General features: G+C 39.6%; 2 protein-coding genes across 7 annotated transcripts in view; one reads left to right on the top strand and one right to left on the bottom strand.

Annotated features, from left to right (window-relative positions):
• Positions 1 to 2,039, bottom strand: part of TTC37 (tetratricopeptide repeat domain 37) — an 80,215-nt gene extending 78,176 nt beyond the window's left edge. For 2 of the 6 annotated variants that reach the window (XM_038532297.1, XM_038532295.1), the window contains exons 1-2: positions 1,896 to 2,039; positions 1,311 to 1,524 (exon numbers count right to left, since the gene is read on the bottom strand). The gene's annotated coding sequence lies outside the window, so the exon portion shown is untranslated. Of the gene's footprint in view, positions 1 to 1,124; positions 1,525 to 1,895 lie in introns of all 6 variants that reach the window. The other 4 variants (XM_038532299.1, XM_038532296.1, XM_038532298.1 and 1 more) reach the window with 4 other exon arrangements.
• Positions 2,040 to 2,229: 190 nt separating this feature from the next.
• Positions 2,230 to 14,195, top strand: part of ARSK (arylsulfatase family member K) — a 34,306-nt gene continuing 22,340 nt past the window's right edge. The window contains exons 1-3 of the mRNA NM_001048117.1: positions 2,230 to 2,367; positions 5,659 to 5,788; positions 10,581 to 10,740. Of these exons, the coding sequence (NP_001041582.1) occupies positions 2,230 to 2,367; positions 5,659 to 5,788; positions 10,581 to 10,740 (428 nt within the window). The remainder of the gene's footprint in view (positions 2,368 to 5,658; positions 5,789 to 10,580; positions 10,741 to 14,195) is intronic.

The following is a 14,195-nucleotide window of genomic DNA, read 5'->3' as shown; positions in this document are numbered from 1 at the left end:
CCAAGTAGGACTGGAAGCTTCTTGGGTTCTTCCATTGCCATGTCCCTGGGGCCCTAAAATCCGACTTGCTCCAACTCACTGCAGCACCTGCTCCCACTGACACTGCCAAGGGGAAAGAGAGGGGGGAAAAAAGATGTGCTCCTGTCATTCTGCCTGGGAACTCAGAATACATGTCCTGTGAGAACAAGGCCAAAGAGGGTGAATATGGTTCACAGAAACAGTACCACACCACAGATAAAGCTGAATATACTTTTTACGAATCTATAATGCAGTCAACAACATTTCTATGGCACAATGCTATTCCCATTCCACATTAACCCAAAATTTTTGAGACATACCCTGATCATGAGGTGGCCTACCTATATTATCTCCTGTGCTGTTAAGACTAGAATTCGTTTTGTTTCCTTAGAGTTTAAGTTCCTTGTGGACAGGATCTATTTTCTAAAAAAAGATGTTATTTATTTATTCATGAGAGACACAGGCAGAGGGAGAAGCAGGCTTCACGCAGGGAGCCCGATGTGGGTGGGACTCGATCCCGGGTCTCCAGGATCACGCCCTGGGCTGAAGACAGGCGCTTAATCGCTGAGCCACCCAGGGATCCACTGCATGCTTCTTTATCAAGAATTTGGGGATCCCTGGGTGGCGCAGCAGTTTAGCGCCTGCCTTCGGCCCAGGGTGCGATCCTGGTAGACCCGCGATCGACTCCCACGTCGGGCTCCCGGTGCACGGAGCCTGCTTCTCCCTCTGCCTGTGTCTCTGCGCCTCTCTCTCTCTATCATAAATAAATTTTAAAAAATTAAAAAAAAATAAAAAAAAAAGATTTTGTCTACAATGGGGATCCCTGGGTGGCGCAGCGGTTTAGCGCCTGCCTTCAGCCCAGGGCGTGATCCTGGAGACCCGGGATCGAGTCCCACCCACATCGGGCTCCCTGCGTGAAGCCCGCTTCTCCCTGTGTCTCTGCCTCTCTCTGTGACTCTCATGAATAAATGAATAAAATCTTAAAATTTGTCTACACTAATAGAGTTTAAGCTCATCAGAACGTCATGAAATGTTATAATTCAACCAGGGACAGAGAAATGTAGTTGCGTTAGGGCACAGACCACTAAACTTCAAGTCCTGCTCACCCTTAAGCGCGTCATCTCGGGCAAATCGCTTAACCCGTCCACGCCTCAGTTTTCCTATCTGTAAAATGGTGAAGGCGAGGAGGGCAGAGAATATTAGAGTCGCGTTCGTGCCCCGTCAGGCACTTCAACTCCTCCTCTTCCTGTCAGAAATACTAATACGACTCACGCGACGCGCAAATTCTGTACCTGACAAGTGGGAGAGAGAACGAAATCAGAATCTGGCCCTGGGACAGAACTCGACTTCTTCCAGAATTCTCAAAGTTGGTTCCACACTCAAGTGGGGCCAGTGCCTGTTCCGCAGCGGGACAGGGATGGTCGTGACGTACGGCAGTCGGTGGACTCGTCACCCGGCTCAGGATTTCTTCCCTAGCGAGGCCGCTGGGCTTCTCTCCTCCGCGCTCTGCAGGCAAGATGCACCTAGGCTGTCCCCCTCCCCCCGACTAGGCCCACGCCTTCGCCCCCGGGGCGTGACGAACCCCCCTGCACGGCAGTAAGAGGAGGCAGGCTAGAGACGCCTGTGGGGTAACGTGCTGGCGGCGCCCCGCGACCCCACGGCTCACCTGAGGCGGCCCAGCCAGAGGCCCCACAGAACCGCCCCATCGAACTTAAGTGACAGACGCGCTGCCACCTCATCATCGCCCATTCACCGTCCCGACAGCCACGCTTGCGCGGCACAAAATGACCCGCCCCTGCTCTTTTCCGTCTCTAGTTCCCATTTCAACTACACAATTGGCTCCAACTTCTGCAAAAGCCACAGCGACCCTAACCCACCTGGGCCAGGCAGATGCTTCTCCTCCAAACACCGAGGCTGGACTCCGGGCGCATGCGCAGCCCCCAGGCATCGTTCACGTGACTGGAAGTGGCTGACTGTTCAGTCCGCTCGGTATTTGGTTACAAGGTCTTAACGTGAAAGAGGGAGGGGAATTTTTCTTCCTCCCCTTTGCGCATGCGCGCACGCCCAGCCTGCTGGGAGTTGTAGTTCTGCGGGTAAAGCGCCGGGAGGAAACCGAGCTGCGGACGGTGGGATCCCCGCCCCGTTTGCAGAGGCGGTTCCTGGAGGGAGGCGGCGGGCCCGGCGCCCGGCGTTTCTAAACCGCTCCCTGCAATGCTGCTGCTGTGGCTGTCGGTGTTCGCAGCCTCGGCGCTGGCGGCACCAGACCGCGGGGCAGGTGGGCGGAGGCGAGGAGCTGCAGGGGGTTGGCCCGGTGCACCCAACGTGGTGCTAGTCGTGAGCGACTCCTTCGTAAGTACCGAGAGGCTAGGGAGTGGGCATCGCGCCCCCGACCAGCGACCCGCCACAGCTCTTCCTGTGCAGCAGGCCTCGGGGAGCAGAATCTGAGAGGCTGCCACGTATTTGACCCCGATGCAGAATAAGGAATGCATTTTATTTTGAGGCCCCGTATACACATGTACACCCCGTACAATACTCTAGTAAATAAAATGCATCTGATGGCACCTTTGCAATTTGTTCTTTTTTTTTTTTTAATTTATTTATTCATGAAAGAGGCAGAGACACAGGCAGAGGGAGAAGCAGGCTCCATGCAGGGAGCCCGATGCGGGACTCGATTCGGGGTCCCCGAGGTCACGCCCTGGGCCGAAGGCAGACGCTCAACCGCTAAGCCACCCAGGGATCCCCCTTTTTGTTTTTGTTTTTTGTGTGTGTGTGTTTTTTTAGGTTTTTTTAATGCTAGCCACGACCCACTAAATTATTTTACCACTACTAATGCACTTTCAGCCCTGTCCCTCCCCCCATCTGAGTCTTACTGTGGGGAGAAATAACATTCTGCATCTCCACAAAAGCGTGTTAGCTTTCCCATCCGGGCTTTCCCACTTCCAAATTTGCAGGAATTCATGTTTGGGCGAGCAATGCAGAAAGTTCACATTTTTATTCCCCAGATATCTGCTAATCCTGTTAGTGCTGATCTAAGCCCATCAGTTGATGTTATTTGAACCACTGGCCCATGTTCTAAGGAAATTGTGTGGGTGTGTTATTGCTGTTTCCCAAGCCATCATCCAAAAGAACACTACTACCAACATTACCCGGAACTTTTACTATCATCAGTTATTTAGAAACTACTGCTTAGACAAATGTTTGGTTATGATACTAGCTCATTATCCCTGTGGTCACACAGATTGTTGGTGTCCAGCACGTCTACACCAAAGAGCGCTTTTAATCACTATGTTCCATTGTCTTTCTCATTGGTTAACCTATGATGGTTAAAATTACATACTCTAGATGTGCCCATAGGACTTGTTGAGAAAGTCATTCAAAGTAATCTTCTGATTAACTCAATTTAGGGAACAGGCAGTATTGGAGATTAACATGAAGGAGATTTCTTAGAGAGTGCTCCTGACATCAAAGGGAAAGGAAGAAAGCAGGACTATGCAGGGAGAAGTTGAGTTTGGCTGCTATCTCAATAGAAGCCTCAGCTTTCTTTATGCTTGGTTCTCAGACTAGTAGGATGCTTCAGAATGGTTGCCATTTGGGGTGAGGGGACTAGGCCTTTATGCCTTAGTGGATGGCCATCAGTTGTGTACTGCTGCCAGAAAGGGGCATGAGGTGGGCACAGGTACTCTCTTTAGCAGAGGCAGCCTTTCATTCCTAAAGGGAACTAGGGTAGTGCATCACAGCATCCTAGAAACTTCCAAAGATGACTGAAATATTTTAGGTTGGTTTTTTTTTTTTTCAGTATAGTGTGAATACATAGGTTTTTTATATTTGTGTTCAAATACCTGGCCTTGCATTCATTATACTTACTGATTTTCAAAATGTCCCATCTTTGGTATGTGAAAGACCCTTCAGGTCGTTTGTGAGTCTTTTTGACCCATTCTTAATCATCTCCAGCAGCTTACTTTGATAGTCTTCCATGGCCAACATGTGTATTTCCTGTCCTGTCTTGTGTTTAGACTATAATCTAGGTGTTCTGGTTTTTCATTGCTTTTAGACCTTTCCAATGAACAGATCTAGAAAGTACATATACTAGAAAAATCATGAAATCATGCTGATAGTTTCAACTCAAATTTAAGATTATAAAGTTATTAATTCTTTGACTTTTTGCACTTGTATCTCTTTTATACCAAATATTTTGGTACCTACATACATCAGTATGATTGGTGAGTGTGCACACACATACACACATATAACTATAGTATAGTACATAAACATATATAAATATATATAAATTTAATATATAAACATATACATATAAATAAATAAATTTAGGGCCCCAAATCGCCCTTGCCCTAGCTCACTAATAGGAGAAAGGTTCAATGCCAGGAAAGACAAAACACCAGACAAGCTTCTGCAAAGCAAGCAGAAGGAAGGAAACAATAATGGTTAAAGTATAAATTAATACCAATACCAATGTGCGTTTTCTAGCCTTTTCATAGGTAGCCTCTCAACACAGCTAACATTACCTCTTTCTTGACAGTTTTTTCTCGCTATTCAGGGGGCTCGATCTCATATCATCTTCCTCCCTTGCTGGCCATTCTGTCGTAGTTTCCCATGACACTTTCTCCTCTTGTTGGGGACTCCTCAGAATCCTTTTTTTTCCTCCTTTTTCATTCTCTGCCATAAAGGTTTCTTTCAGTATCATAATTTTCCATGTTTCCAGAGTCTTCCATGTTTCCGTAGTTTACCATGAATATGCTAAGGACCTCCATGTTTATTTTACCAGGGTAGAGCTCCAGATTCCTGTCTGAAATCAGCAGCCTACTTTATATATCCATTTGGAAATCTCAGACATATCAAGGGTTTAACTCATTTTTAAAACTGTTTTTGTTTATAATTATATTGAAAATATAGAATAGAGATAACTCCTGGCCTAAAATATTCTTTTTTCTGTCTTTGCTCTTTACCAAGAAGAGTTCTTCAGTTCCAAAATGCGTATCTCCAGTCCAAACATCTCTTCTCATCTTCAGGCTCATTTATCCAGCAGCCACTAACATCTTCACTTGAGTCTAGCTTAAAGAACTGCTGGATCTTTCTCATCCTTTAGGTCTCATTCTTCCCAGAGGTTTCCCTGTTCATTCTATGTCTCCCTTGTTATTCTGTATCTAAGGGTTTTTTTCAAAGCACATATCACAATTTTTAGTTATTGATGCTTTACTTACCGGTATATTTTTGCCTCTCCCACTAACCTGTAAGCCTCAAGGGGCCAGAGACTCTGTTTTTTCACCATTGAATTTCCAGATCTTTCACAGTACCTGGCACATGGTAATGCTTAATAAATATTTGTTCCATCAGTCCATCATGCCCCAAAAGAACTTTCCTTTCCAGGAAATCCTTTAGTTTATTTACTATATCCAAATGAATCTAAGTGCAACACTAAATTCTTAATATTATGAACCAGATATAGGTGACAGTCTATACTTGTTTGATCTTTTTTTTTTCTTTTTACTTGTTTGATCTTTTGAGGATCCTTAGGATCATATTAAAGTCTTTTGCTACTTGTCAATTTTATGGTTAAAATTAAAGGAAATAATTTTCTTCTTTTCTAATGCAATCAGTGTTAATTAAATTTCTTTATTCCAGGATGGAAGGCTAACATTTTATCCAGGAAGTCAGGCAGTGAAGCTTCCTTTTATCAACTTAATGAAAGCACATGGCACTTCCTTTCTGAATGCCTACACAAACTCTCCAATCTGTTGCCCATCACGCGCAGGTATGAACATGCTTAATATTAAGAAGTGGCCACACACATAAAAATTTTCTCACAGTTTAAAAGATTCTATTCAAAATAGAATAGTAAGTTATATTTGTCATCTGATAAAAAAATTTTACTATAAGTGATACATATTTTAAGGAATATATTGGGGTTATTGGGATTTCTGTTTTATTTTTAAGAGTAAGAATTTTTATCATCCAAAGCAGTGTTTAACACACATGCGTGTGCGTACAAATACACACACCTATATATTTTGTTTACTGTTTATATAAGCCAGTAAAATATAGATCTGTGAGGACAGGGAAATTTTTATCTACTTTGTTACTTCTGTATTCCCAGTACTTAAAACAATGTATTTCAACTAATGGGTTATCAAAATGCTTGATGTATGAATCTTATGAGAATTTTCATGAGGTTTGCTATAACACTTTCCTATTGCTTTGTATATGAGAATTTTTAATAAGGAAAATTTGAATTGGAAAAAAAAGGGTTTAGTTCATGTGTCACTGTTTCACTTCCTTATAATTGCTGACTAAGAATCTTTTGCTTATCCAAGCAAATGAGGAAATAATCATATATCCTAGAACAGTTGTATTTTCAAGGACAGTTGAATTTTCAAGAAAATTTCAAGGAAATTTTCAGTATGAGTAGAAGAGATTGGGAGGGAATTTCAGAGCATAGCACAATGTAGTTAGAATTTTCATACATAAGGTTTCTCTGAAATTTTCCATATTATTTTAGATTATAGACTTTTTTCTCTTCAGTCTCCATTCACTTCTATCCAAATGTGTTTACTTTTATTAGAATAATTTAACAAATAGGCATATTTTTTTAAGATTTTATTTTATTTATTCATGACAGACACAGAGAGAGCAAGGCAGAGACATAGGCAGAGGGAGAAGCAGGCTCCATGCAGGGAATCCGATGTGGGACTCGATCCCAGGAGCCGAAGGCAGATGCTCAACTGCTGAGCCACCCAGACATCCCAAATAGTCATACTTTTAATGGCAAAATGCCAGCAGTATTAATCCATGAATAACTGAGAAGACAAAAGGCCATTTTTTAAAATAAACTGTCTATTCTCTGACAGAGTTGTTTCCTTCTCACCTTTCTAATGTTTGATTGCTCTGAGATGTGTCAAAAGCACATCTGTCAGGCCTTCCTGACATGAGCTTCTCTGTGATTTGAGTCAATCCCTTCACCACCAGCACAAAGACTGATGTAATCGCCAATGATTAAAAGAAACTCAGTACTCTAAATGATATGTCAGTGATGAAGGCCCAGGGGTATTAACAGTTTTGTTAGTTTTTTATTTCCTATTGAGCAAGTGGAATGAGCAATGGACAAGTGTGAGATGTTGTCCTAGATTCTAATCCTCAATGGGCCAAACAAGTCACTTGGTTTCCTAATCTACAGGGTTAGATATCTTACTGTTGATTATCTATCTATCTATTATCTATCTATCTATCTATCTATCTATCTATCTATCTATCTATCATCTATCTATTCCTTATCTATCTCACAGGGTTGCTCCCAGCATCAAATGAAATAATTAATAAAAAGGTGATTAATGAACTCAAAAGGTTTCCAAAACGTTAGTTGATACTTAAGATTTCCAAAATGTAACAACAGTAATACAGACTAACATTTGTTATTCTTTTTTTTTTCATTTGTTACATTCTTAACCATGTGCCTGGCAATATTCTAAGTGGCTTTCATGTCTTAATTTATAAAATAACATTTCAATAAAGTAGATATTGTTACTACCTCCATTTTGCATGTGAAAACAAAAGATTTTATTTGTTTATTCGTGAGAGACACAGAAAGAGAGAAGCAGAGACACAGGCAGAGGGAGACAGGCTCCATGCAGGCAAGCGTGAGGTGGGACGTGATCCTGGAACTCCAGGCAGACAGATGCTCAACCGCTGAGCCACCCAGGCGTCCCTCCCAACACCAGTTATTGAAGAGCATGTCCTTTCCCCATTATCTATATATTCTTGGCTCCTTTGTTTTAAAGTGACCATATTTGCTCAGGTTTATTTCTAGGCTCTCTATTCCATTTCATTGAAATAATGTGTCATTTTTTAGGCCAATACTATGCTGTCTTGGTAGTTATAGTTTTGCAATGTAGTTTGAGATCAAGAAGTATGATGCCTCCAGTTTTGTTCTTCTTTCTCAAGAATGCTTTGGCTATTTGGGGTCGTGTGTGGTTCTATACAATTTTTAGGATTGTTTGTTCTATCTGGGAACATGCCATTGGAATTTTCTCAAGGATTGCACTAAATCTATCGGTTGCTTTGAATGGTATGGACATTTTAACAATATCAGTTCTTCTGATCCATGAGCACAGAACATCTTTCCATTTATTTGTGTCATCTTCAGTTTCTTTCATCAGTGTCTTACAGTTTTTAGTTTACAACTCTTTAATCCTCCTTGGTTAAATTTTTTCTAGGTAATTTATTCATTTTGATGCAATCGTAAATGGGATTATGTTCTTAATTTCTGATAGTTTGTCATTACTATATAGAAATGCAACTGATTTTTGTATATTGATTTTATAACCTGCAACTTTAAACTTTACTAAATGCAATGATTAGTTCTAACAGTTTTTTTGTGAAATCTTTAGGGTTTTCTATATATGTTGTCTGCAAATAGAGACAGTTTTACTTCTTTCTTTCTAATTTGGATGCCTTTTATTTCTTCTTGCCTAATTGCCCTACCCAGGACTTGTACTACTGTGTTGAGTAAGAATTCTGAAAGTGGGCACCCTTGTCTTGTTCCAGATCTTGGAGGAAGTGCTTTCAGCTTTTCACCACTGAATATGTTAGCTGTTGCTTATCACATATGGTTTTTATTATGTTGAGCTATGCTCCTTCTATACCCAGTTTGTTGAGAGTTTTTACCATGAATGGATATTCAATTTCATCAAATGCTTTCTCTATTACAATGAGCATATGATTTTTATCCTTCATTTTGTTAACATGGTATATCAAGTTGATTGCTTTGCAGATATTGAATCATCTTTGTATCCTTGGGAATAAGTTCCAGTTGATCATGGTGTATGACCTTTTTAACGTATTCTTGAAATCAGGTTGCTAATATTTTGTTGATGATTTTATACTATGTTCATCAGGGATATTGGCCTATCATTTTCTTCTCCTGAGGTGTCCACTTCTGGTTTTGGTATTAGAGTAATATTGGCCTCATAAAATTAGTTTGAAAGTATTTCCTCCTCTTCTATTGTTTTAGAAGAGTTTGGAGAGACAGATTGATATTAATTCTTCTATAAATGCTTGGTAGAATTCACCAATAAAGCTTTCTGGTCTGGGACTTTTCTTTCTTGGGAGGAATTTGATTACTGATTCAATCTCCTTATTCATAATTGGGGTGTTAGATTTTCCATTTCTTAATGATTCAGTCTTGGTAGGTTGTATACTTCTAGGAATATATCCACTTCTAGGTCTTCCAATCTGTTGTCATATATTGTTCATAGTAGTCTTATAACTCTTTCTTTGTATTTCTGTTATAAGTTGTAATTTCTCTTTCATTTCTGATTTTTTAATCATCTTTTTTCTTGGTAAGTCTAGCTAAATGTTTGTCTTTTTATCTTTTTAAGAAAACAGCTCTTAGTTTTATTGATCTTTTCTATTTTCTTTTTTAGTCTCTATCTTCACTCTAATCTTGTTTTTTCCTTTCTTCTACTAACTCTGGGCTTAGTTCTTTTTCTAGTTCTTAAAGTTGTAAAGTTAGGTTGTTTATTTCAGCTCTTTTTTCTTGATGTAGGCATTTAACTCTCTGAACTTACCCCTTAGAACTGTGTACCATTAGTTTTTGGTATGTTAAACTTCCATTTTCATTTGTCTCAAGATATTTTTTTAATTTCTATTTTGATTTCTGCTTTGACCCTTTGGTGTTCAGGACCATGTTGTTTAATCTCCACATAATTGTGAATTTTTCAGTTTTCTCCTTGTAAATGACTTCCAATTTCATACCTTTGTGGTCAGAAAAGATCCCTGATATTTCAACTTCTTAAATTTATTACAATTTATTTTGTGGCCTATCATATGATCTCTCCCATGTCCTAGAGAATGTTCCATATACACTTAAGAAGAGTGTATATTCTGTTGCTTTTAGATGGAATGTTCTGTAAATGTCTGTTAATTCCATCTGGTCTAACATGTAATTTCTAAGTCCAGTGTTACTTTATTGATTTTCTGTCTGGATGATCTATCCACTGTTGAATCTAGGGTACTGAAGTCCCCTACTATTATAGTATTACTGCCTATTTATCCCTTTAAGGCTGTTAATACATGAAGAAAGATTTACTGGATACAATCATACTTGTAGAAAATAACAACAAAGATGTAGTACACTTAATTTTTTTGTGGAAAGCCAGTACATCCTTAAGGATGTTGGAAAAAGATCTATACTTCAATGGACTGACTTGTAAAATAAATAAGTACTTAGTGATTATTTTTATGATTGAAAGAAGACCTAGATAGAGTCAACAGGCTTTGTACATAATTCCAGCTATATTTACCCTTAAGCATCTTAACCAATAAGCCTTAAAGACTCAGCTGTAAAATGGAAACTTCTTGCAGAGTTTTCCCCTTGATAACACAATGTAACAATCAGAAATGTTAGCTGAAGGACCTAATGCACTTATGTCTTACCCCAGAGCATGAGCTCTAAGCTAGTAGATTTTTTTCTCCTGCTGTAATTGTCTTAATAGTTAAAATAAATCAACAAGCTTAACATTAATCCCAGTCTCTCGCCTTACTACCCCCAGCAATGTGGAGTGGCCTCTTCACTCACTTAACAGAATCTTGGAATAACTTTAAGGGCCTAGATCCAAATTATACAACATGGATGGATATCATGGAGAAGCATGGCTACCGAACACAAAAATTTGGCAAACTGGACTACACTTCAGGACATCACTCCATTAGGTAAAAAAGAAAAAAAAATAATGCTAATATGCTATCCTCTGCTATAGCACATACATGTACCCTTTTTGACTTTTATTATTTCTCCACAAAGGTGAAAATAAATCTCTTAATCCCTTGATTGTATTAATTTGGCTAATACTTTGCTTTCTTTAATCTTCTTAAAATATTAAAATTGCTAATACGCTGGTAATTTTTATTTTTCTTAAGCATTAAAGGTCTGTAAAATTTATTTTTGAGTTTTGTTATACAATGTCTACTATGTACTGAATACAATTTATAATCTTTTTTAAAGACTCTAATCCTGCTACTTGCTTTTGTCAGTTATCTTCCTGTCGATCTATTATAACTTTTTTTTTTCATCTTACTATGTCTTCAAAAACAAGGCAGGCAAGCATAGTGAGTAAGAGCAGAAATCTGGAATCAGAATGCCTCCTTGTGAGCTTTAGTTTCTCTGTTTACTACTGACCTCTAATTTCTTTGTTGTGAGGATTAAATGGAATGAGGTCTGCAGGAAAAAAACTAAACACAGCAGGTCTGTGATGGCCATCCTTAGAATGGCCCGCTTTCAAGACTGGCCCTTGGTTTATATCCAGTAACTTGAATATCGGGAGTGTTCCATGTATTCCCTGATGAAAATGACTTATTCTGTACCTAGGATGTACAATGTGGTTTATGCTCAATGCTTGCTTTCCCTCTGAGAGTCTGGGAGGCAGAGGGTATCTGCATGATCAGCCCCCAATAACAACTTGGGTACTAAAGAGATTCCCTAATAGACAATTCTTCATACATATGGTCATGTTTGATACTGGATGAATAAAGTGTGCCTTTTGTGACTCCACCTGGAAACTTGAAACTGGTTTGCTATCAATTTACCCTAAATACTGTTTCCTTTGCTGATTTTGCTTTGTGTCCTTTCACTATAATCATGGCCATGTGTACAACTAAATGCTGCATCCCATGAATTCTTCTGGTGAACTTGGGTATGATCTTCAAAGTCTCCCAACACTTGTGATTCCTGGCATAGAGACATATTAAAGCCTTAGAGCAGTACCTCTTGCCTAACAGGCACTAATTAAGGGTTATGGCAATGGTGGTAGTGAATGATTATGATGCTAATAATTATGGCAAGAACCAGAAAAATAAATTGAATAAAAGTAACGGTGAAGATAGTGAGATGAATAGTGTTCCCCAAAACTTCATGTCTAACTGGAACTACAAAATGTGACCTAATTTGGAAATAGATCCTTTTTACAAATGTAATTAGTTAGGGTTCAAAATGAAGTTATCCTGAATTTAAAGTGAGTCTTAAATCTGATGACTAGTGTTCTCATTAGAAAAGAAAAAGACGTAGACACACAGAGAAGGCATTGTGAAGACAGAGCAGAGACTGGAGTGATCACAGCTACAGTCTTAATATAACACCCAGTGTTCATTACATCACATGCCCTCCTTAATGCCCATCACCCAGTTACCCCTTCCCTCACCCTCCTCAGATGTATATTTTGAATGCCGGAAACAAGGAAAAAGGAAGAATTCTTCCCATGCTCCCGCAGAAGGAACACTGGCCAGCCAATACCTTGATTTCTAATTTCTGGCTTCTAGAACCATGAGATAATTAATTTCTATTGTTTTAAACCACGCAAACAGCATGGTTTGCAGTAATTTGTTACTGCAGCCCCTGGAAGCTTACAGAATGAGTTTTGGGTGAATAGATACTAAAATAATCTAGAATAATTGGAGTATTAGTCTTGCATTTCTGGATAATGTTAAATGTCTTTCCTTTTCTTTCTCCCAAAATCTAAAAGATATCAATCCTGCAAACCCAGGAGGGACCCTCACATCTCCTCCCCACCTCTGCATTCTAATCCATCCCCAGATGTTGTCAGTTCTACTTCTAAAATCTCTCTCCAGTTTATTCACTTACCATCTCCACCAAGCCACTAGCCTCTCCTGCATAAAATATTGAGGTGGCCCTCTAATGTTTCTTCTATCTGATCCATTCTCTATAAGCAGACAGAGTGATCTTTCAAAAATATACATCTGAGGAAGTGGGGGAATGGGGTAATTGGGTGATGGGCATTAAGGAGGGCATGTGATATAATGAGCACTGGGTGTTATATTAAGACTGATGAATCACTGACCTCTACTTCTGAAACTAATAATACACTCTACGTTAATTAACTGAATTTAAATAAAAACAAATAAATTAATTAAGTCACGGAACAGGATGCCTGTGTGGCTCAGCTGATTAAAAAAATTAATGATAGGGACACCTGGGTGGCTCAGCAGTTTAGCGCCACCTTCTGGAGTTTAGCGTCTGATCCTGGAGACCCAGGATCAAGTCCTACATCAGGCTCCCTGCATGGAGCCTGCTTCTCTCTCTGCCTATGTCTCTGCCTCTCTCTCTCTCTCTGTGTGTCTCTCATGAATAAATACATAAAATCTTTTAATAAACAAACAAATAAATAAATCTATCTTTAAAAAATTAATAATAAAATAAACACCTGATCAAGTGTCTTACCCAATTAAAATCTTTCTGTGGATCTTTTTTCCTCTGTAGGTAGGCTAAAATTCCAAATCTACAAAATGGTTTATAAGACCCTGTATTATCTAGTCCCTGCATACCTCTGGTCTCATTTCATACCACTGTCTCTCTCTCCCTCAGTATGCACCTGGTCTTTCATTTCTTTCACATGATTTTCACTAGCTCTGGATCACTGCACAAGCTAGTTTTGTGCAAAAAGCTCTCCCCCAACTCTGCGAGTAATGCAGGAGGAAAAAAAAAGGGTGGAAGCAGAAGTAGAAGGAGCATAGGCTTTGAGTCCATCAGAACTGTTAAATGCCCAGCTTCCCTGCTTACCATCCTTGCGACCTTGGGCAAGTTACTTGACTTCTCTAAGTGTCAGTGTTCTTACCTGAAAACTGGAATTAATAACACCCACCGTGAGGTGCCTGGTTGCTTCGGTCAGTGGAGCAATGACTCCTGATCTTGGGGTTATGAGTTTGAGCCCCACATTGCGTATAGAAATTACTTAAAAATAAAAAAATCTTAAAAAAATAATACCCACCTCATTGGATGATTAGGAGTTTTGAATCAGTTAATATTAGAGATTATGTAAAAAGATTAAATAAGGTAATATGAAGTACTTAACCAATGCCAGGTGCAGAATAAGCATTCAATCAAGGGGGGAAAATTATTATAAAAATGGCTTAATCAGAATATAGTTTAATGTTTACATAAACCTTTCATTTTCTTTCTTTTTTTCTTTTCTTAGCAGGGGAAAGGACAGAGGGAAAGGGAGAGAGAGAATCTTAAGCAGATTCTGTGCTCAGGGTGGAGCCTGACACAGGGCTTGATCTCATGACCCTGAGATTATGACCTGAGCCAAAATCAAGAGTCAGATGCTTAATGGACTGAGCCACTCAGGTGCCCCAAACCCTTTATTTTTCTAAAG

Source organism: Canis lupus, chromosome 3 (genome assembly GCF_011100685.1).
Source record: "Canis lupus familiaris isolate Mischka breed German Shepherd chromosome 3, alternate assembly UU_Cfam_GSD_1.0, whole genome shotgun sequence".
Lineage (NCBI taxonomy): Eukaryota > Metazoa > Chordata > Mammalia > Carnivora > Canidae > Canis > Canis lupus.
Note: the sequence above shows the minus strand (reverse complement) of the source record. Positions and strands in the feature narration are given on the sequence as shown.